Source organism: Podarcis erhardii, assembly GCF_964252035.2.
Source record: "Podarcis erhardii genome assembly, chromosome: 9".
Classification (NCBI taxonomy): domain Eukaryota; kingdom Metazoa; phylum Chordata; class Lepidosauria; order Squamata; family Lacertidae; genus Podarcis; species Podarcis erhardii.
In genome coordinates this window covers 6,001,146-6,025,174 of record NC_138512.1, presented here as the reverse complement: position 1 = coordinate 6,025,174, position 24,029 = coordinate 6,001,146, and the positions used below count along the sequence as shown (strand labels likewise).

The following is a 24,029-nucleotide window of genomic DNA, read 5'->3' as shown; positions in this document are numbered from 1 at the left end:
TAATATATCTCTAGTTTCCTTCTGTACAATAGAAAACTGTTTATTTAAAACTTTTTTCTTTTCATTGCCTTCCAGTCTCCTTCCTGCTGAGCAAGACTCCTGAAGAGTTGTTTCACTTTTCTTTTTCTTTCTGAATCCCTGAAAATTAAAATGAAATTACTTTTATTTTGGAACTACCCGTCCAATGAAGGTTTTAAAGATATATACAACCTCTGATACAGTTTTAACTGAAGAAATCTGCACCAATCACCTCCACCTTTCAAAATTTATGAGAACCAAATGGTTTTTTCTCCAGACCACCTAACATTTCTGGTTTTCAAATGACCTCATGTTTTCAGAATTCAAAGACATGGAAACAAATCCCTGACAGAGATCAAACCATGCTCTTCAACGGCTGAGTGCGTGTATCTTCCTCAGCCATGGTGAACAGCCTGGATTCAGAATAGGAAAGAGCCTCATATGCCACCTGCATTATTCTAATGCTTGAGTAGAAAGAGGACAAACTACCTAAAGTCTTGAGAAACAACAACGAAAAGATTCACTTGTGGATGACTATATCTTTCCAATGTGATCACTCTTTCTGACATCAGTCCTAGTTGTAAGATGAAACTGCAACTTTCAAAAATGTTTTTGGGAATGAACAGAACACTGCAGACTGCAAGTTAGATATGAGGATTAGTGCAGTCTGTTACTTTCTTGTGAGTTAGCGATTGCTGGAAAAATATAAATAGTGCATTATCTGAATGCCCTATTTATATTTTGTATCTTGCACTATAAAGCATACAGACCATCTAATGAAGGGTTTGATTTCATCTGAAATCTGGTGTATTTCTACATTAAAACCATTGCAATAGATCATCTTACTGCTATCTCTCTTAGTTATCTCAAGGATAACAAATTTAAACCAAATGGAATTAAAAGAATATATGCATTACCTTTCCATGGTTTCTGCAAGCTGCATTCTAGCAAGGAATTGGTTATCTTTGCGGATCTCACGAACAGCTCCCTTAAATTCACGTTTGTGCTTATGAATTAGCCGTTTTCTTTCCTGCTCTTTCTTATTGCTTTCTTGTTTTCTTCCAAATTCCAGGCTGAAATTACAAAGTACATTATCTCAAACACACTTTTCTGCTGGACTTAACTGGAACTCTTTTTTGCATCAGGATCACCAACACTGCACACATATTGAGGGCATCGTTGCCACGGCAAATTAATTTCATAGCATAAAAATCTGATCCACTTTTATATGGTTTAGAATATGTGAAGTTAAAAAACAGCATAAATATTTCCACATTATATATGAATGTTATTTTTAATTTATGTAGCTTCTTCCAGCTATTAACAAAATTGTTGTGCAAATAGGTGGTGCAGCCCCTAAAAATGCCTTTTACAAGCCAGTAAATTAAAGGCATTAGAATAAAGTTACAGAAATAAACTGGTGTTTCACAGTAGCAGCAGAAGTCAAGTCACAATGCTTTGCAAATCCCTTTCCTTACATAGCACTGTTTTAGTAGGATCTAGTGTAAAGGTAAAGGTACCCCTGCCGGTACGGGCCAGTCGTGTCCGACTCTAGGGTTGCGTGCTCATCTCGCTCTATAGGCCGTGAGCCGGCGCCGTCCGAAGACACTTCCAGGTCACGTGGCCAGCGTGACGAAGCTGCAGCTGGCGAGCCAGCACCAGCGCAGAACACGGAAACGCCGTTTACCTTCCCGCTATAAAGCGGTACCTATTTATCTACTTGCACTTAGGGGTGCTTTCGAACTGCTAGGTGGGCAGGAGCTGGGACCGAGCGACGGGAGCTCACCCCGCTGCGGGGATTCGAACTGCCGACCTTACGATCAGCAAGTCCTAGGCGCTGAGGTTTTACCCACAGCGCCACCCGCATCCCTAGCATCTAGTGTACTAACCCTCAAATTAAGTCTCTGGTATACATAGGTGCATATCTACCAGAAGCCCCCCTAGGTTTTTTGCACACCTCAGGTAGGCTTAAGGTAGACTGGTTAAGCACTTTGAGGCTGCTCTATGGCTAGATCACATACCACACTGGCAGCTTTGAAAGCACGAGAAACCATGCGGGAAGGCAAAATATGAGGTTAATTCTCATGCTACCCAAAGCAAAATAATTACTACCAGCCACATGGTTCCCAGTTCAAACATGAATGATTCAGGATCGGATGCAACCATTGGACCTTAGCTATATGTCTTTAGCTTTTCTTCCTAGTCTCATCACCTGAATTAATTTCACATGGGGCAGTAAACACCAAGCAATTATGTGCATTAAGCAGAGCTATCGATTCAACTTCAGTTGTTGAACAGGGTTTGTCATGGATGCAAAGTGTCAAATTTTATTTGCAACACAGGCAATCTCCGTACACGACAGTATTTCTTCCAGAGCTAGAGATACTCACACTTTCACTATCTTGGGTGTGAACAGCTTCAAAGGCACTGGCTTTTTCTTTTCACACACCAAGGGGCAACGTTGCCTTTTGCTCTCCAGCTGTTTCAGAACACTGTCAAACAGCTCCTGAAAATGAAACTCGGCTTTGAAAAGGCAGCTGAATAAAATGCAATAAAACAAATACACAGATACAGCTGTAATATAGTTAACTTAATGTAGTTAACATATACTAAGAAAAAGTGTTAGTGAAATTGTATCTGAATTTGCCTGCCGCTTTCAAAAACGTTTTTGATAAAGTCTTCCAACAAAAGATGCCCATGTGAACTTAGCAGTCATGAAATAAGAGGATAGGTCCTTTTAGGGATCAATAACCAGCTAAGGAACTGGAAGCGGAGGGTAGGAGCAAACAGTTCTTGCAATGGAAGCAGGCAGGCAGTTGGGGTCTGTACTGGAGTAATACAGTGGTGCCCCGCTAGACGAAAGGGTTTTCCGTTTTGGAGGTGCTTTGCAAAATGAATTTCCTATGGGCTTGCTTCGCAAGACAAAAATGTCTTGCGAGTTCCTGCGGGGTTTTTCCCCTCCCCCCCCTTTCTAAGCCGCTAAGCCGCTTATCAGCTGATCCGCAAAGCCGCTTATCAGCTGATCCGCAAAGCCGCTTATCAGCTGATCCGCTAAGCCGCTTATCAGCTGATCCTCTAAGCCGCTAATAGCGCTAATCCGCTAATGGGCTTGCTTCGCAAGACGAAAAAACCGCAAGACGAAGAGACTCGCGGAACGGATTCTTTTCGTCTTGCGAGGCACCACTGTACTGATGGTTCATACACAAGCTGGTGTCAGGCAGTCAATGAAGCAGCCAAGTTTGTAGATGGCACCTAATTGATCCAAGATGTGAAAATCCAAGTTGACTGCAAAGACCTGAAAGCAGATCTCTCCAAACTGTGAGAATTGGCAACAACCCGGCAAATGTAGTCCAGTATAAATATGTGCAAAGTGCTACAGACTGGGTCAAAAGGCTAACTTTCCAACAGTGAAAGTCCATCCAAATTGTCAGTGACTCAATAGGAAATACCTTTCGATTGTGGAAGATAGCTCCATAAGAAAGGTAACTTAGTATGCAAATTAACAAATTCCTAGCACGGTATTTGCCTTTTCATCATACTGATTTTACATTCATCTGTGGTGTGATGCATTTGAAATACCACGCACAGTTCTGATTATCCCACCTGTATCAGAGGTGGAAAAGCATAGGAAAGGGCAACAAAGTAGTCCAGAAGATGGAATGCCACCTCTCAAAAGGGCAGGCTAAAGAGTTTGGAGCTTTTTGCTAATAGGGAGAGAACTAAAGGGGAGGGAGATTCATAGAAATTATATATGGTGTGGAGAAAGTATTTCCCCCTCTCATAATACAAGAGCCTGGGGTCACACAATGAAATTGACTGACAAAATTCAGGGCAGACAATATAAAATCCTTTACACAACACATAATTGACCAATGGAAATCATTGCCACACAGCACAGTGATGGTCAATAGCTCAGACAAGTTAACGGATTATAGTTCAATCAGCAGCTATGGAATGAAGGAGTTGCACAGAACCGCCCCTCCAAATTCTAAAGCTGCTAATAAAAAGCCCACTTTGATTATTTGTTTGGTCACTTGCTCTCAGAAATTCTGTCAAGCAGTTTGCCTTTCCACACTGACAATTTCTGAGATGTCTAGCAAATGAAAGGACTCAGTGTACAATCTGCAAAGGTACCACAAATGTTTCTATTGGGTGAAATGCTTCACAGACTGAAACTCAGTGAGGCGGCAGCATGTTTTACCTGCAGGTGGTGAGGGTACCTAATCATTGGCATGTGCGTCCTAAGCAGCAGTTGGATGGGCTGCATTATTTCACTGAATGATGGAAGTGATCCATATGTAACTGCGCATCTCTTAACCAGGTCCAGGCACAGGTCTAAGCATGATAACCTGTAAAACAATTGGTAGTTGTCATATCAACAGCTTAAATGACAAAACTGGCATTGCAATTTTAATGAAGAATTTGGAACATCTACTTTTGCCCCACAATTAGCTGAGAAAAGCCATAGCACAATTACAGGCGCATGTTCCCAAAGTGAAGCATTTTCTTGCACTCCACAATGCTGGTGTGCAAAGCAGCTCTGTTGACGGATTCCCCAACCCATTGTAAAGTCTTGGAAGTGCTCAGAGCTGTCTGACTGGTAAGGAGAGACAAAAATGCACACTGCTACTTTTAAATTTCTGTTCTTCAGCCAATGAGCCCTGTTGGGCATACATGCCCTCTGTGGGCATGCTAAAAGGTAGTGACTGGCCCACAATCTTGCAGTGAGCTTGTGCCAGTAAGCCCTTACATACAAACTCCATGCTTTATCAGGTCTATTTACACTATTATCACATTACATTTCACTCCACCTCCCTGGGTCTTGGGGACTCTAAGCATTAGTGCAGGACTGCTTGCCCCTTGCTATGAAAGTTTACATCTTCTACATCTTTATCACGGGAAGGCTGAGGTCAGCAGGAAGAAGAAATTACTTGTGGTGGTTGTTCCTCATCACACCTGAGGGCACTAAGCAATGAGAAAGAGATTCCTCTAAGTAGCACCTTGCAGCCCTATTTCTGGGTCTGCACACATCATCCCCAAGGGATGTCCCCATGGAACTTCCTGCCCCACATTTCCTGCAGTTGGCACAGGGGCTGGACAAGATGGGCTCTGAGGTCCTTCAAACACATATGTGTCTGTGAACAATAGGACTGAAGCTGTCCGGAGCACACCTAAAGCTTTCCTGCAGCAGCAGGGATTCATCTGCAGACACCTTTTACTCTCCAACCGCTGCAAGGCTGCACTCTCTAAGTCACTGAAGACTATGAAAGGACTATTTCTTCTGATTTGCTTGATAGTGGAGTGCTTCATAGTAGTTTAGTCAGCTACCACTAACAAATTTCCTAAAGGCAAGGTGAAATATTTTGCCCACAATATGATTCTGTGTCTGTTGCTAAGGCACACAAAAGACAGTTCTTTCATACTAAGTATTTATGCACTGGATCTATATCAGCAGGAACACATTCTAAACACATTCTAGCATACCGCAGATGATTCATGCCTGTTCTGTCGTCTTTAGATCTAGTTATAATATGGAGTGGAAGATGTTGTTTTTGCCAGGTATCTGCATCTGCTTTGTCAGTGACAACAAGCAAGTCTGAGTGTTTTCCTAGTGACGCAAAAGGATGTACCAAGGTATAACCTGGAAGAGAAGAACACACTCAGAGATTAGTTTTAATATTGCTGAATATCTTACAGTATGGTAAATTTCAAAATAGTAAGAGACAGAATCACAGAATTCTAAATATTTTCTGATGCACTAAACCAACTAGACTCAGAAGTGGGGAGGGGGGGGGGAGAGAGAGAGAGAGAGAGAGAGAGAGAGAGAGAGAGAGAGAGAGAGAAGGAAAACATATATGCCTATTCTCCTCAGTAACCATACCTTGAACTTCTTTGTTTGGTATAGCCATGTAAAGAACTCCCAGGAGAAAATTGACAAGTTCTGGGATGAATCTTCGAGATAAGGATATATATTCTAGGAAGAGACAGCACACGAACAATCCTTTAACAACATCTTGCACTGTTGTTACTGTGCACTAAAGAAAAAATAGCACATGTAATTATTAAACACAGAAAACCAACTATTCTAATTAGTCTCAATTAGCAGGTTACCAGTACAGTGGTATCTCCAATTGTGAACAGGATTCGTTCTGGAGATCTGGTTGCATCCTGAGGAATTCACAACCGGAGGTGCTGCTTCTGCGCATGCGGCGAAACCTGGAAAAATACTTCCTGGTTTGCCACATACGTATCCCAAAGGATACGTAACCAGAGGTGAATGCAAGAAGAGGTACCACTGTACCTATAAAAGTTACTTTTCATTGCTTTAATACATTTCTTTGAATGTGCTTTGATTCCTTGCCTTCCTGGAGGTTAAGAAGCATTCAATGAAAAAGTTTTGGAACCCACTGCAATGTATTAAAACTGAGGTCGGGAAGTCCCAGCCTCCGGTGTTTGAGCTGGCTGCAAGGGGGCAAGGTGCTTCATTTCATTCAAGAGGAGGAGGGAGGAAGAGTTCCTCCTCTGGGAACTCCCTCGGTGTCTGTGTTGGCTGCAGAGAGAGGGGCTAATCTTCCTCCAAAGCCAGCATGGAACTGCAGCAGACTGCTGGAGGAGGGACTGAGCACCTGGACCCTTCTTTGCCTGTCTAATGAAGAGACCCTCACAGGGGTTTTTTTGGGGGGGCGGGGGCGGGGAGTGTTGGCAGGGAAGAAGAGGGCAAAGTATGATAGAAGGTCAGGGAATGTTTTTAGTTTCACCAAGCAGAACGGGGATGGAAGGGTGAAAAGCCTCAGAAGGGGAGTAGCGAAGAGAATCTTACACAGCAAGAGAGGGATATGGAGGAACAGAAAAACAAATAATGAATCCCACTGCCTTGCAGTCATTTCATACAGAGGGAAGAGTGAAAGAGAAGGTGGTTGGCAGAAAGAGAAAGGGGAGATGGCTCCACCCAGCACTGGGCCCTGTCTCTCTCCACCTTGCAGCTTGACACATCAACACTGAGGAAATGAAGCCCTGAACAGAAGAGAAAGTTGAAAACCATTAAATTATAAAATGTCTCCCAAGTCTTGTTGGACCATATTAATGTCCACCTTTACAAAATAAAAGTTCCAAGTTCTACTAGAAGCCAAGACTGCTTTCACGTGTAACTTGGAATTGACAGCTGGGTGGAAACTCCCTGCCAAAAGGCGGTCTACAATTCCTGTACAGGAGGCAACCATTTTAGCTGTATCCAATGTGCAATGGCCAACACGTGGGTCCTTTTAGACCTGGAAGAGTAACAGGCTGTGGTGCACTGACATGTGGGGGAGGGAAAGGAACGCCCATGCGTAATGGGGCACTGCCCAGACATGTACAAGAGGAAGGCAATTTTGCAGCCTTGGAAAGTTATGAAGGAAGATGAGGCAGTACACCACAGCTTTAGACAGAGAGTACAGAAGGTGCAATCGAGTAACTCTTGGCAATCAAGCCCTAATACTTGATTATGTGGTGATGTGGCTATCGAAAAGAACGTGTGTAACCTCAGCAGAATGGACTTGAATGATCTGTGACAGCAACACTACAGGTCTGGCATAAGAGCCCTGGAAAGCGAGATCTGCATTTGTCTGAAGATCTTCTGGCTGAGTTGGGCTGGTAGCGAGAATGCATCTTGGTTTTTTTTATAAAGGGGCACACATATGCTAAAAATGCTAGAAAGTGCTTTAACTCCCCATTCTTGGTTGGAACAATCCTGCATTGTAGTGGTCTCTTTCCCCATACATATGCACACACAGAGATTGTCCTGTCGTTCTGACTTGAGGCCCTAAAACTATGCAGAGAGGTAGCTACAAAGTTATTATAATTTGCCATTCTGCACTTGCTCATTTACCTATATCAGAACAGGTTCAGCTCTGCACAAAATTACAATCCCTGCACCATTCATCCCATTTTCCACTATGACCACTAAACCCAGGTAGTGGAAAGGTCTTACGGTGTTCAGGGAAGTTCAGCCTCAAATTATGTCCCCCAAGAGGAAGGAATGATATAAGAACTTTAGGCAGATGGTCTCTGTATATAGTCAAGTGCATTTGCAAAGATGGTAACTTTGCATAGAGTCAAGTGGATCCATCTTCTTTTAGCTGCCTAACTGCAGTTTCAATGGAAATCTTTACAAATTTGAACTAGGTTATTATAGAAAGATCTGTGTCGTTAACAACATTGCAGACATACCTTTGTGAGTAGCTGGCTCATATAAACCAAAGATGGTGTTACCACTGGATGCCAGAAATCAGAGGTTGGAAAAAGTACTGCAATAATTTTCAAATATATAAGCTGAAAGGAAAAATATTCAGTCAGTAACTTACCACTGTTACATTACCAACTGCTCAGTAAGCTGTCTAAGGGGATGTTAATGCCCCATTTCGCACAGCCCTTGCAGCAAGGAGCTTGAGCTGTTTTTGTGGGTTCTGGTGCCCTATCACTGCAGCCATGTAACCATGCAGAAAAGAAATGGCCAAAGTGAGGCAATCGTTTTCCACATCTGCTCCCTGCAGTTCCAGTTTCATAAACTGCTAAAATGCCACAAGACCTAGTCGCTCAGAAGCAGCTATCATGTCCCCAAGTTTCATTGTGCATAAGGGTTAAGCTCATTTGAAGTCACTGGACATTCAAGTAAACGTGCTATAGACGCTATACCATAGAACATCCATATGTTTATGCACATTACAGTAAAAGAAGTCAACTTCTTTTAAGAAACCACTATTTTTTAAATTATTTCTTAAATTTGTATGCTGCCCTATACCCCTAGATCTCAGGGCTGTTCACAAATAAAATTTGTGCATTCTACTTTCCTCAGTCAGAAGGAACTGTGAGACAGTCAGGCATGGCCCAGCCATAATCTGGCAGAACAGTCCCCCCAGCGGCCATTCCACCAGGCTTTTAATATTTCAGGTAGGACCTCCAAAAAAATGTTAGTGTATCCTTCTCACTAACTTACAAGGTGGCTCCTGCTTTGTGTTCCAACCAGACAGCCACAGCACACATATTTTCAACCAAAAGCTGTATTGAGTGCATTGGCAGAAAGATTTTCTATAAATGAAATAAATAAGTAAGTAAGTAAGTAAGTAAGTACCATATCTAACCCTGGAAATGCCGCATGACCTTTCACTGCTAGAATTTCTTCCATGTCATGAGTAGCATCTTGAAGGACAAGTTTAACATGATTACTTGCAGCTTTAGGGAACATTTGGCAAAGATCATACAAGGGCCTGTTAACAAGAAGATCAAGTCAGATTTAAGGACAATTTTTAATGGCCTTTTAATTCCAAAAGAAGAATGAACAGCTGAAACAATACAAACAATTTCTACACAGGCAGCTTATCCAGAAGAATACCATAGTTGATGATATTGACCATCAATGAGCTGAACTCAACGGACATCTAAAACTCATCAAACCTATTAATCCTGGTATAGGACATTTGGACCTCACTGACTGGCAGGTGTATCACAATTGCCTACCTCCTGGTGAGCTAGAGCACAGCTGTCAACATTTCCCTTTTTTTAAAGGGAAATTCCTTTATTACTAATAGGATTCCTTGCAAGAAAATGGAAAAGTTGACAGCTATGAGCTAAAGCTCTAAGCTGGTAAACATCTTATTCAAAAAAATCTTAGAACTAGGTATTTATAGGTCTTTCCTCATAAAACTAGAGACTGTGTACTACAAAATTGTTAAGATATTTCTCAGTGACTTAGAAAAAAGACATATTCATAGTTTACAGCACTTTATCACTAGAAAAGTCTGAAAATGGGACAATTTCCCACCTGGCAAAACATGGGCATCAATACCTCATAGGTCAGTATTACAGATCAAAAAGGCATGACACATTACAGTGAGTTATGGGAGTTCCTTTGTCTGTTCAGATTTTTACTTTTTGGAGTGGAGCAGGGGGAGAGGAGTGCTTCCAGTAGCAGCCAGGAACCATAGTCTCCGCTCGCATAATTTATTTATTCTATTTCTATCCTGTCCTTTCTCCCTATGGCGCCCAGGGTGGCAATAAAACGATTGCAAATTTCATTTATATAATGTTTAGGTAGCTGCTACACTGACCTTCTGTCTAGAGTCAGTGATCAGATGGACATATAAAGGGTGACTTTTAGGGATGGATTCTGGTCCTGAGCTGCCTAGGACTTTGTATACTAGTTTCAGCACCTTGACCATAGCCTGACAGCCAATGCATTATTCTCAACAGCAGGGTAACATGATGGCAATATTCTGCCTCAGTGAACAGTCAAACAGACAAATTTTACATTGGCTGCAGTTCTTGGGCCAAGCTGAGGGATAGCCTAACACAGAGAGCATTACATCTGCACAGCTGCAAGCCATGCCCATCTTTTAAACCAAAATTAAAAACTAGTTGACAAACAGGCTGAAACTAACCTTAGGTCTGGTACAGCTAAGCAGAGCACAGGGAGTGAAATTGTGTCGGCAAAAAGAGCATCAAATACAATAAAATTTATGTGTGCTGGAGACAATTTACATTGAAATAAAAATATAATATACTTACATTACCAACTTATCAACAGTTTTCAGTTCTGGAGGTGTCTGACGCGCCAGCTCCCCAACATACTCCAGAAGGAATTCAAACAGTTTCTACAGGATAAGTTTTTAAAAAGTAAATGAACTTTGGAATGCAAAGTACTTTGTTCCCAGACTTCCGGGTTAGCGCGAACGGCTACTGGCGGATTCCCTCCGAGCTCCGGAGGGAATCGGCTCCGCTGAAGACGGGTCTTGCCGTGCCGGCGACACGGGGACCCTCAGAAACCGCAGGCGCGGAAGCCTGCGGACTTGGTGACTCGGTGGGCACCTTAAGCACCCTCCCCGACCCACGAAGAGCCTTTTTAAAGGCTACGGAGAGGGTACGGAGAGTGGCGTGGTGCTGAGAGTAGACCGCTACTTCAGTGGAGCGAAGCCGCGAGCCATGGCCGGAGAGCGCTGACTTTCTTCCCAAAATTCGGATTGGATAACAAAGGACCCGTGAGTAGTGGAATTTGGACTTTAAAAATTTTTTACCTTCTGAATTCGGCACGATCGGGGGATGTGTTAAAGGGAAGTCCGCACCCCCTCTACTTACAGACGATTTAAAGCAAGGAACGGAGAATTAAGGCGGAATGATTACTGTTTTGATGATTTAAAAGTTTTTCACAAATTTGATAGAAGAAGTTTTTGTGCTGGAGAGAAAGGGAGGAACTTTGGAACTTTGTGTGTAATCCCCCCCCCAAAACCCGGGAGTGTCCTGTTTGTGTGCCGGAGGAAAAAGTGAAAGGAGTTTGACAGCTGTCAAAGGAGCTGTCAAACGGGTGGACAAAGTAAAGAATTTTGTTATTTAATAACTCTCTGAATTAAAGGTGATACATTTGAACTGAGGTGATTGGAAACAAAGTAGTGATAACAACAAAGTAACAGATTGTTGGAAAAGGACTACCAAGTAACTGAAAGCCCCCTAGGGGGAATTAGTGACATTACAATGGCTGCAGAGGGAAAATTACTGGCGGAGATAGAAAAAATGTTCTTTCTCGTGGGAATCCTGCAAGAGCAGAGTATGGCTTTGAGCAAAGTATTTACGACCTTGAATTCTAAAACAAACAACTCTGCTGAATGCACAAAGGAGATGTCTGATAAAAAACCTGCAGCTGAGCAGGAAGAGATGCTCTTGGAATTGACAGAGAGGAAAGAAGGAGTGCAGACACTACAAGTGGAAAATATCAATCAGGAATCTACACTGTTAGAGTACGAGCAAGAAGACCTTTGGATTACAAATCTGCGAAAGATGAGAAAGAAGAAGAGGGAAGTCCCTGGAGTACTTGGAATATTAAAACTAAAAAGAATAAAGCAACATGATTGGGACTTTCCTCTTGAGTATGGAAAAGTAGATGATCTTTCGCAGCAACCACTTTTAAACATTCTGAATGAAAGAAAATATGATGTGACTCTGACTGAACTCCTTCGGGGTCTCAGGACCAACAAAGAGGACTACCAATATAGTTGGCAGAGAGGGACTGACAGAGAATTAGAGGCCTCGGACGTGAGGAATCCGGGCTAAGAACTATTTTTTGTTTGTTTTTTGGACATTTGTTTGGGAAGGGACAGAAACCGGGGCGGGGGGGGAGAGAGAATAGAACTATAAAATGTTATGATTTGCTTATTTGGTTAATGTGACCTATAATCAATATAACAAAGGGAAAAATTTGTGGAAGGGAAGTTAGATCGACCTTAAAAAAAAAAAGAAATTAATGATTATAAGAGAATCGGATAAGTTGAATATAGATAAACAAAAAGAATTAAATTTTAAAAGTAATATTAATATGTTTAAGAGGTTAGGTAAGAACTTGCTGAATTAATTATTGGAATTGGGATGTAAGAAGAGGGGGTGGGGGGAAGTCAATGAAAGAGGGTAAAGAAAATTAGGGCATGAAATTGTATTTGTTTGTTTTTGTCTTTGTGTGTGTGTCTGTTGTTATAAAATGTAAAAACCCAATAAAAATTATTAAAAAAAAAAAGCAAAGTACTTTGTTCCCTTCAATTAGCAAAAACTCTCCCCCCCATGTTGATGTTTGAATAATGTACTTGATCACAAAAACATACCTCTAACTTTGCTTTGTTTCCCACTGCAAGGCTTGGGTGATTAGACTTCCGAATCCGTTCAATTACAAGCAGTTGTTCTTCTGTTGTTCTTCCCAACAATTCAGCTTTAAGTTGCTCATAAGATTCTGGAGCTATTGTAAAAATGAAAAACGTATAGCTATCTTACACAAAACAAAGCACAAACATTATGCCATAGAAAAATGGCACTATGATTACAAAACGAAGACTAAAATTTGTCCTTTAGCAAGCTGCCACAATAGTTGCCTTTGCCCTGAATCTAAAGAATAGGGGATCCAGAGCGGCATCTTTTAGGAATTCCTGTTCTCTGGACAGCTTAGTAAGGTGTGACAACCCCTTGAGCCGTAATAGGCTGGCTCTGGCTAAAACCGAAGAAAAAGAGGTGACCCTGAAGGCCAGGGCAGCTACCTCCAAGTCTTTCCGTGATGCTGCATCTGCTTTCCCCCCTCACCAGATTGTTTTAATATGGCATCATCATCTTTATGCAGGAGAATGTTGGAAATTTAAGTGACGCAACTGCAATATTCAACCACATTAGAAATTTTAATAACATGCATAAAAAACTGCTTTAGGCTTTAGGAGCTCAGAGCACTACCAATTTTTTGCTTACCCACTCAGAGAGCATCAGACTGAATGTGTGGGGCCGTGGGGAGAACAGAAACACCCTTTGAGGTTTACTCAACTGGGTGTGGTTCAGGAGAGCACAAGCCTAGTGCAGAGATGGCTTTAGTAATCAGAAGGTGGTAGTTAGCTCACTTTTGTAGTCCTGTCCCTGGTGTTTCCTCCGATTCTGACACAAGTTCCACTGTTCCTCCTCTTTCTCAGGCATCTAATAAGCCAAATTCCACATTTTCCCCATGTTTTGTGGTTAAACCAGAAGGCAGCAATGTAAATGCTGTTTAAGATTTGAACTTTCAAGAGATTATTTTATCATGTTTTAGATGCTCTTCTTTCTGAAAACCAGACCACACTATTTTCTACCAGTGAACAAGGAGCAGTGCTTTCCTACAGAAAGTATATAATGCAATTTGAATAAAGGTGTTTTTCTTCCTACCAGCAAACAAATATGGCACCTCCAGTTTTGCAGCTTCTCTTTTGGCATCTTGCTTCTTCATATGCAACTCATTCTTGCTTCCTTCCCTCCTTCCCCTTTTCTGCTCTTCACCAGCAATGGCTACCTCCATGACCTCCTCTTCAGTTTCAACATCAGAGGGGCTGTCAATATCATCAGCACCAGTCGCAGCTTCTTCATCACTCTCCTCTCCATCACTGCTGCCGTCTTCTCTCGCCACACTCTCTTCCTCGTCTTTATCATCGTCAATATTCAGCTTGCCATCCTATTTAATAGGTTGAGATATATATATCAATCAGCGGAATCTTTAGGCATTAAAGCAGAGTTTGCTTCTCAGTGAAGTCTCCTACTTGTTTGACTGGTGGAGACTCTGGGGATGATATCCTTGCAAACTATGGGGAGGGAGGGCTTTGAGAAGAAAAACCTGGCAAAGAGTATGGCTCAGAAAATGCCTCCTCCCCACTTATTCTCTCCCTAGAAGCAGTTGAGATTGACATAGCTAAAAAAAATACAGCCAACAACAAAGGAAGTGTCCATAGCAAAAAGGGCAGGTCCAGGACCACTCTGATGAACTAGGAAAAAATTGACAGCAAAACAACTTCTCAGTTCTCCCTATTGCTTCCATTCAGCAGTCCAGCTGCTAGGGTGTAACAGAGCACTACCCCAAAAGAAACAACGGCTCCATTCCTCTTGAGCCGCAGACCATCTCTGGTCAGACCATCCCTGTATGACTCCCACTGGGAGTATTACTGAATGGGATGGATCCAAGATGCAGGGTGTCAGGCTGAGGGAGAAAGCAGTCTATCCAGGGCACCACCATGACCAGCTGTACAACTACAAGGGATTTAAATTCACGTGTCAGCAATGTTACATACCTAGTCTTCAAAGTACCGTATTTTTTGCTCTATAAGACTCACTTTTTCCCTCCTAAAAAGTAAGGGGAAGTGTGTGTGCGTCTTATGGAGCGAATGCAGGCTGCGCAGCTATCCCAGAAGCCAGAACAGCAAGAGGGATCGCTGCTTTTGCTGCACAGCGATCCCTCTTGCTGTTCTGGCTACTGAGATTCAGTTTTTCTTGTTTCCCTCCTCCAAAAACTAGGTGCGTCTTATGGTCTGGTGTGTCTTATAGAGTGAAAAATACAGTAATTTATGTCCCCTGAGGCCTCTGCAATTTGCTCCCCAGGTTGGCATGGCTGGATTGTGATCTTTTTGTTTCAGCTTCTTTAAAAACTCAATGAAAAAACATGTACCTTATAAGAAAGCATACGCCTGTCATCTTTATCAAGGAGGAATCCATCTGCCAAATCGTCAGCTGATATGTGCTTGGGTTTCTTTTCTTTCTCAGGCTCATCTCCACACATTCGACGTAATCTGTCAGTCTGCAATGTATGTTGAGAACAGTAACATTAACGGCTAGTCTGATTTTTTTATCACAGAAGGTATGATAAAATTCTGCTACAAGGGTGCAAGCATTCAATGAATGATGGAGGCATTTATATTTGTCAGTGATGGGGAACAATATTGGTACAGTGAGCCAGATTTTTATCTCTCCCCACTCTATGAAGCAACCTGTCTGTCAAGCTTCTAATGTCATGACAATGCCAGGTTATTGACAGGTGGACAATCCCCATCCACCTGTCAAAATTGTCCAGCAGGGTGTGGGGATGAAACTGCTTCGTCAGGAACACACTGGAGAAGCAGCACCCAGCAGGTTCACTCCTCCTGGCTGCAGGAGTCTGCTTCACCAGCAGGGACCAAGCTGGCAGAAGAGCCTTCACTAGTCCTCCCTCCATCAGATGATATAAGCTAGGAACATCAGCTGATGGGCAGAGTTTGCCTTTCAGACAAACTTGGCCAGGTTGGAACTGATTATTCCAATAAATTAAGATCTACACGAATCAAATTTAACATAAAACATGCATAATCTGTTGGTTACATTTATATCTTGTCTAAAACGTTCAGGACAGAATACTCCAATTTTCTCCTTATAACCATCCTGTGGTTAAGATGTAGGTTAGACTGGTTTAAGGTCAACTTGAAGTCTAAATCCAACACTCTAAAACACCATAGCACTCTGGACTCAGGACTCAGAATAAAACAAAACAAAACAGTGTTAAAATGCCTAAAATCTATGGAAAAACTAACTCAAGAAGCAGCAAAGGGGCAAAACCAAGTTAGTGTCTAACCAAAAATGAAGCTAGAATTAAGAGGCCTGGAAGTGTTTAGTGGTTACTTGCCCAGCCTCAGCTGGCAGGGGGACCCAGAGAAGGGACTGCATTCTCCAGGTCTGGGCAGGTATATATGGTAGGAGAAAGTCCTTCAGCTATTCCAAGTAAAAATATTTCATGGATATTTATGGCATCTTGTATATTCACAGTCACTGAAAACAGTTTATTATTATGTGGAACACAATACACAAACATCATACCTCTAATTGGAGAAGTCTCTTTTGTTCTTCCTTTGCTAATTCTTCTTCTGTTTTCATCCTACCAGAGGGTTGCGCCTTCATCTCAAACCCAAGCTCCCGAACTATCATATCATATTCATCAGGCTGGGGGGGGGGGGAATCACAAACAGTAACAGTCATTGTGCTGTGCTCTACAATAGGAACCTAAGAGTAGCCCTGCTGGTTCAGGCCAAAGGCCCATCTGGTCCAGCAGCATCTTCTCACAGTGGCCAACCAGATACATGTGGGAAACTCAGGAGCAGGGCCCAAGTGAAACAGTGCTCTCCCCAACTGATATTCAGAGGCCCACCTATCTTCTGTCATGGAATCTAAGGCACATGACACTGCAAATAACTGCCTAGACCCAGACAGGGCTCATGAATACCTCATTAGTTTACAATGGAATCCTATACATGTCTATGTGGAAGTAAACCTCTTTGTGTCCAATGGGACTTACTAGGTGCGGATCGGATTGCAAGTTTACCTACTTACACATCCACCACTGAAACAGTTGAGAATCATCTACAAGAATGAACAAGTTGGTGGCCTGCTCTCTTCACTTTTTTTGAAGGACACAAGAACAAACACTTGACTTTATCTGTAACAGGCTGGATGCCTTCAAGCTTAACATTTGGAATTTCAGAGAAGGGAGTGTGGGCCATTCCATTAGCTGACACACCAGATGCCTCCAACTATCCATCTACTGTCACCTAGCAACTGCCATTCCATCAAGGTACTTGAACTGTTTCCATACCAGCTGGTTATTTAAGAACTGTAGCTTTAAGAACTGGTGCCCAAGTTTATTTCTTTTTTCTTCTCCCTTTGTATGCGATATTGTGTGTGTCTTTTAGATTGTAATCCTGAGGGCAGAGACTGTCTTTTAAAAAATCAGCCATATAATTTAAAATTTTTGACTGAATAAGAGTAAAAATGCTTTAAATAAGGGAGATCCACTTCTGTCCAGATTTACGGAGAGAGGAGGATGTGGCAAAGCAGAATCTAGACTACCACCTAAATGCAAAGGATGTTAAGAGCAGGGAAGCAGGCTAAGAGAACATCACTAAAATTCACAAAGTTTCAGTTTCTCTCTTTAATTCCATATAGGAATTTGTACCGCTAACAGGCAGAATACTATTTGAAGTAAAACTGGATAGCAAGTAAAATAAGGTTTACCTTGAGCTTTTCCTCTTGATTTTGTCTCTCCGACTTTGGGGTCTTGTGGAACAGAAAGGCTTGAACCTCCTTCCAATCACTGTTGAGTTTTTCTGTAAGCTCCAATGTATTTTCCCTCTGCGTTTGCCGCTCCCTCTTAACAGAAAAAAGAACAATTGTGGGAAATGGTCTATCATGCAACTAGCCTTTAATGTGCAAAACAGAACAAAATTGAACACTGTATCTCACAGAAAATGGCAAATATTGGTTAACATTTACAGATAGGTAGCCGTGTTGGTCTGCCATAGTCAAAACAAAATAAAAAAATTCCTTCCAGTAGTACCTTAAAGACCAACTAAGTTAGTTCTTGGTATGAGCTTTCGTGTGCATGCACACTTCTTCAGATACACTGAAACAGAAGTCACCAGACCCTTCTATATAGTGAGAAGGTGGGGAGGGGTATTACTCAGAAGGGTGGTGGGATTGGGTGATTGGCAGATAGCTGTGATGAGCCTGTTGAGGACTCTTAACGACTACAATAGGTCTTACAGGAAGAAGCAAGGGGTGAGAAGGTGAAAAATGGCTTTGTCATGACAAAGCCATTTTTCACCTTCTCACCCCTTGCTTTTTCCTGTAAGACCTATTGTAGTCGTTAAGAGTCCTCAACAGGCTCATCACAGCTATCTGCCAATCACCCAATCCCACCACCCTTCTGAGTAATACCCCTCCCCACCTTCTCACTATATAGAAGGGTCAGGTGACTTCTGTTTCAGTGTATCTGAAGAAGTGTGCATGCACACGAAAGCTCATACCAAGAACTAACTTAGTTGGTCTTTAAGGTGCTACTGGAAGGAATTTTTTTATTTTGTATTGGTTAACATTGTTTTATTTCATTTTTTTAATTTCAAAGGAATTCAAATTTAGTACAAGAAACCCAGAGTTTACCTTTTCCAGTTTGGATTTTGCTATCATTTCTTCAATGAGCTCCTTCCGTGACTTAGGTTTTTTATCTTCTTCGCTTTCCTTCCCTGTGATGGCTTTCTTACAGAGAAGTCCACCACCTCCAAAGTGAGCAGCTGTTAATTCCGCTAGAGATGAAAGAATGAAGCTGCTTAGGAAAAGGTCAAATGTGGCGTCAATCCTAACCCCATTTATTGGAGAAGCAGCTCTACTGAATTCAATAGTGCTTACATCTGAGCAAACATTGTTAGAATTCCACTGCAAAAGTACCAACTAAGCCAGCAATGTTTTTTCTGTGTCCTAGGAAACACTGAGGAGTTTTACATGGCATCTCTAGGGGTAGCATGTCAAAACATTTCTCCAACTCTAGAGACTGTGTTAAATGAAATAAACAGCACATTTTAAATCATAGCTGTCATTACTCCTAGTCAAAGTAGACCCACTGAAATCAATGGGCTTATACTCAAAGTATGACTTACGTTAGCTATCACACTATAATTTTAACTTCTGAAAGTAGTGTTTTAAATACAGTCGTACCTCAGAAGTTGAACAGAATCCATTCTGACTTGCGAAACATTCAACTTCCAAAGCGTGGCTTCTGATTGCCTGCAGGAAGCTCCTGCAGCCAATCAGAAGCTGCGGAAGCCCGGCTTCCAAAAAAAGTTTGAAAACCGGAACATTCCCAGTTTTCAACCATTTGGGAGCTGGACCGTTTGACTCCCAAGGCATTCGGGAGCCAAGGCACAACTGTATGGGTATAAAATTAGAACATGTGCCAAATTTTAGCTTCATGTTCCATCACACTTTTGGATAACTGTAGCTACTTGCATCTGAAAAGCTCCACCATTGCAATAAATAGAAAATGTGGTGCCTTATGTAACACACAATTGCCGTATAGTAGGACATATGTACCACTCTGCCTTTTTGACTCTTCTTACCTGAGAGTATTCCTCTTTCTTCAGTGTCACTGTCACTATCAATAGTATCATTACATTTTTCAATGTCTGCTAGAGAATGGCCATAGTGGGTTAAATCTTCATCTTCATTGAGATTATATATATTTTTCTTTTCATAATTTTTCTGTAATAAAACAAAACAAATCAGTGTTTTTTGTGATCTTTGGTAAAATGTTAATTCCTATCCACATTGTCAACACATAGAGATATTGTGCCTATACTTTGGTTAAGCAAAGAAGCTTAGACTTCTGGGTAAGGCCTGGAATCAAGAGAAAGTAGCTCTCTAATTAGAAGGGTGTGTAGAGAGTAAATGTAGAAAAGTACATTCCTGATTGCAGCTAAAATATCAAAGTCAACATACAGTGGTACCTCGGAATGCGAACGGGATCCATTCACTTAATCTCTGCTCTGTAGTTCTCTTAACTCTTATTCACATACATATTTTAAGTTTCTCAAGTAACTTAGATGTCTGATTTACATATGGCATTTGCTAGATAGACCCAACAAAATTCTGCAGAATGAATAAATGATAAAACCACATTGCTGCAGAGAAAGCAAACTTTCAGATGGCTTAACCATCGTCTACCAGAACACCTAGAGCCATGTGCCAGCTTCCAACTCTTCCCTTGTTTCTTCCTTCCTCTTCCTTCTATATACGCTACTCTGCCTACCAATCTCCCACCTATTCCATGTTGTCTTCATTATCACCTTGCTCATGCTACCCTTCTCATATGATACAAGTAATGACCAGTTGGCCTTACGTGCTAAACTAACAGCCTATTTTTCAACACCACCCTTAAATTATATTTTAGAGTTGGTGAACAATTGCTTATAATCCCAAACAACTTATAAAAGCAGATATAACACTGCCAAAACAGTTTAGCATCAACTCTCCGACATGCTGATAACAGGCAACTCTTACGCATCTTTAGTTGGAAGTAAATACATTTTACAACAATGAGACTTACTTTCAATTAACTGTGCATAGGATCACAGTTTAAAATTACTGGAAATTCTGTGTGGTAAGAGAGAAAGGGAACTACAAACCTCTTGGAGAAGTGGAAAAAACTGATCTTAGTAAAATGTGGAATTAAGGTAGAACTTAGCTTCAACTGTGCATATTCTATTACTTGATAAAAATACAGCTCAAATGTTCGTTCAATTTAATATTTATTTATAAGAGAACAGGAAACTTCTAAAGAGTTGCTATGTCACTTTCTGAAATTATTTTCATTATTACCTGTTGTTCCAAAGCAAACCTCTTCATCATTTTTTCTTCTGGACTTATTTTGGTATCATATTCCCCAAAACGTTTGTCTTTAAAGACATTGGATTTTTCCTTTTCTTTGTATTCTTTCTGCAAAGTCTGAATACGCTGAAAAAGCAAAATGCCACAATATATTAATCAGAAACAAATACTGCTTAAACAGAGCACCAATAAGCAATAGCCAAACATGTTAAAACCATATGTTATTAATTTACAATGCTACCAATGTTTTCGGGCTTTTTAGCTGCTCACCTGCTGGTTTTTAGTTCTCACATCCTTTCCGCCCCCCCCCCCCGGCCTGAATTATCCTCTTGACCAAGACGCAAAATTAGGTGATGCATAGTTAGGAAACAGGGACACGGATGGCGCTGTGGGTTAAACCACAGAGCCTAGGACTTGACAATCAGAAGGTCAGTGGTTCGAATCCCCGTGATGGGGTGAGCTCCCATTGCTCGGTCCCTGCTCCTGCCAACCTAGCAGTTCAAAAACACATCAAAGTGCAAGTAGATAAATAGGTACCGCTCCAGCGGGAAGGTAAACGGCGTTTCCGTGTGCTGCTCTGGTTTGTCAGAAGCGGCTTAGTCATGCTGGCCACATGACCAGGAAGGTGTCTGTGGACAAACACCGGCTCCCTCGGCCTATAGAGGGCGATGAGCGCGCAACCCCAGAGTCAGTCACGACTGGACCTAATGGTCAGGGGTCCCTTTACCTTTACCTACTTAGGAAATATTACACATGAGCTATTCTTACCTTTAGCTCATATGAATTTGCTTTTAGACATGCCCCGTCTCCCCGCCAGGTCACTTTCAACCAACTGTCCTCTGAAAAGGATTCCAGGTTAGGGAAGGCAGATAAAGACTACTACAAAGCCTGCTTTAGCTAGGCTCCCCCAAACCCCCCCTTTCTTTCGCCAACTGCCTTATGGCAAAGGTCATGATGGGTTTATTTTTAGCATGCCAATATTATTTGTAGAGTTTGCTAAAATTAATTTAATGTCATTTGTAAGCTGCCTTTGAAAGATTTGTATCCCATATCATACCACGACATGGGAAGTTGCAAAACTGTCTGGCCCCATTTCCTAGCATGCATTTAGCAAGAGCACAATCTACACCTCATGCATTCCCAGCACAGACTCTAGTCTGTGTCTCTTGCCATCTAACTGCAGGTGATCTTGTAGTTGAGTGCAGTCTTTGTGGAACTACTACCTGGGAGGGAGGGGCCCCTGACCAGTTATGAAAGATGAGGCTGCTGAACACTTTGAGGCTGAGTTGTTGTTTAGGAGTTTTGTTGCTGCTAGTGATCATACTTTTGTATCTCTTAGATCTTATTTTGATTGATGTGGAAATTGAACAATTTAGCTGTGCACGTTTTAATATTTTATTTATGCTTATGCCTACCTTTGTGATATTTGTAACTATGTATTTTTTCAAGTTGTATGCCACTTTGATTATGCTGTGAATTGTGGAACGGCAGAAGACATGCAAGGTATGTATCGATATACTAGCATTATGAAGAAGCACAATGTGAAACATACGCTATTTTACAGCATACCTAGTGGGTTCCAAATACAATTCGATGTGGCCTTACTAGTTGATTTGCTTTATTGGGTTGGCAAGTTTTATTGTGCTGAGAGGCACATGCTCAGGACCTCCTCTCCACACCATCTGCCTTTCTCCATAAGCCTCCCCCACCAGAGGTCCGGAAGGTGGCAGCAGGACAGCGGGCCTTTTCTGTGGTGGCTCCCAGTGTGAGAGCCAGTGTGGTGTAGTGGTTAAGAGCGGTAGTCTTGTAAACTGGTGAACCGGGTTCGCTTCCCCGCTCCTCCACATGCAGCTGCTGGGTGACCTTGGGCCAGTCACACTTCTCTGAAGTCTCTCAGCCCCACTCACCTCACAGAGTGTTTGTTGTGGGGGAGGAAGGGAAAGGAGAATGTTAGCCGCTTTGAGACTCCTGAAGGGGAGTGAAAGGCGGGATATCAAATCCAAACTCTTCTTCTTCCCAGTTTGTGGAAAGCCCTTCCCAGGTAGGATCTTCATAATAAGCCATTAGGTGCCTGGCGAAAACATTTCTCTATAAGCAGGCCTTAAGTCGATTATACAATCTGTGGCCTTTTAGAAGTGGGCGGTTTATCTTTCATGTTATCTTTCTCCCCCCCCCCCCCCCGGTTTTAACCTATCTCTGTGGGGGGTTTTTTGTTTGTCAGTCGCTTCGGGCTGCAACGGCTAAAATAAAGCGATGAACAGATTTAATAATAAATAATCATCATCGTAGTCACGACAAGAGAAGCCCCGTTTCTCCGGCGGCAGCCAAGGGCTCACCCTCCTTTTTTTTTTTTAATAATATTTTATTAAATTTTAACAATAAGGAAGTTATAAAACAACAAATAAAAAAAACACAAGAAAAATACAAAGACACAAAAAAACAAACATTTAACATAGAAAAAAAGAATAACAAAAATCCCTCTTTTTTAATTTCTCATCTTTAGTTAACTTATTTTCCTGACTTCCTCACGCCTCCCTTTTTTTGTATTCCATTTAAAAATTGGTTCAGCAAATTCATAATCAAGGGCTCACCTTCCTGTGGGCCTTGGAGCGCGTGACGCCCGGCAGCCCCACGTCGTGCCTCGTCTTCCTGCCCAGGATGTGGAACTTCTGCCTGTTGACCTTCACCTCGAAGGGGTTGCTCGACACCGAGGGGGCGGCGGCGGCGGAGGGGAGGCCCTGAGCCCGCCTCGCCGCCGCGGCGCCACCACCGGCCCCCTTCCGCTTGCCCGCTTTGCCCATGGCGCTCCCGCCTCCACCAGCCCCGGCAGCCGGCAGCTCACGTCGAGGGTCGCCCGTGAACCTCCGCGCGGCCACTCTCGCTCTCTAGTGTCGCGAAATCTCTCTTCCGGCGGAAACGGACCGTAGAGTCGAAGCCGCTGACGGAAAGGAAGGGCGCATCCCAGAATGCCTCGCGCAAGGGGGTCTTGACGGCTTCATTCTCCGCGACGGCGTTTCGGGAGTCCGCTCGCCCCCTGCTGGCGGGCGGAGTTAGGCCTGGCACTGTCCCGCCTGCGCAATCCCGCGGCGGCGCTGGGAGGAGCGTCACCGGCCTGCAAATGGACCAATCGCAGCGGGGCTGTTGTGGAGGGCCGCCCCGAGGGCGGGGCCAACTGCGCCGGCTGGCGTCACGTGCGTCCGCACCTGGGCTATAAATAAAGGGCCTGCGCAGCCTTCTTCGCTTAGTCTTGGCTGGTTTCATTCACCTTGAGGAGGTTGGAGCTAGCGACGCGTTTACGCAGAAGCCGAGAAAGTAGCAAAGAGAGGATTTCCAGCACGTTTTTTTGCTTCCAACGTCTTTTTTTTTTTAAAGCATACTAGTAAAAATACAGACAGTGCATTTGTTGGGGTTTTTTTGAAATAATATTTATTAAAGTTTCAAAAAAGTTACAAAAAAGAAAAAGGAAGAAAACAGAAAATACAGAAAAATAAAAACAATTAAAAACAAGACAATCTTTCCGTGTCATATCTTTCATTTAC

General features: G+C 42.4%; 1 protein-coding gene across 1 annotated transcript; it reads right to left on the bottom strand.

Annotated features, from left to right (window-relative positions):
- On the bottom strand, window positions 1–23,296 carry NOP14 (NOP14 nucleolar protein). Its single transcript, XM_081876223.1, has 18 exons — window positions 23,082–23,296; window positions 20,482–20,616; window positions 19,224–19,365; window positions 18,271–18,413; window positions 17,347–17,481; window positions 16,156–16,278; window positions 14,978–15,106; window positions 13,711–13,993; window positions 12,639–12,769; window positions 10,561–10,646; window positions 9,128–9,263; window positions 8,227–8,328; window positions 5,900–6,053; window positions 5,503–5,659; window positions 4,220–4,367; window positions 2,409–2,524; window positions 936–1,091; window positions 1–138 (listed from the first exon to the last, which is right to left on the bottom strand). The coding sequence occupies exons 1-18, from the start codon at window positions 23,289–23,291 to the stop codon at window positions 45–47; spliced, it is 2,580 nt and encodes an 859-aa protein (XP_081732349.1). The 5' UTR covers window positions 23,292–23,296; the 3' UTR covers window positions 1–44.
- Window positions 23,297–24,029: the final 733 nt, after the last annotated feature.

Bases quoted from the DNA above. Each gene is read 5' to 3' on its own strand.
- NOP14 (XM_081876223.1), bottom strand. From the start codon at position 23,291: ATGGGCAAAGCGGGCAAGCGGAAGGGGGCCGGTGGTGGCGCCGCGGCG. The intron at 20,617-23,081 runs GTGAGCCCTTGA...TTGCTTTTTCAG, and splicing joins GCTCCAAGGCCCACAGGAAG to CGTATTCAGACTTTGCAGAA. The intron at 2,525-4,219 runs GTAAAACATGCT...TTTCATTTTCAG, and splicing joins GGTACCCTCACCACCTGCAG to GAGCTGTTTGACAGTGTTCT.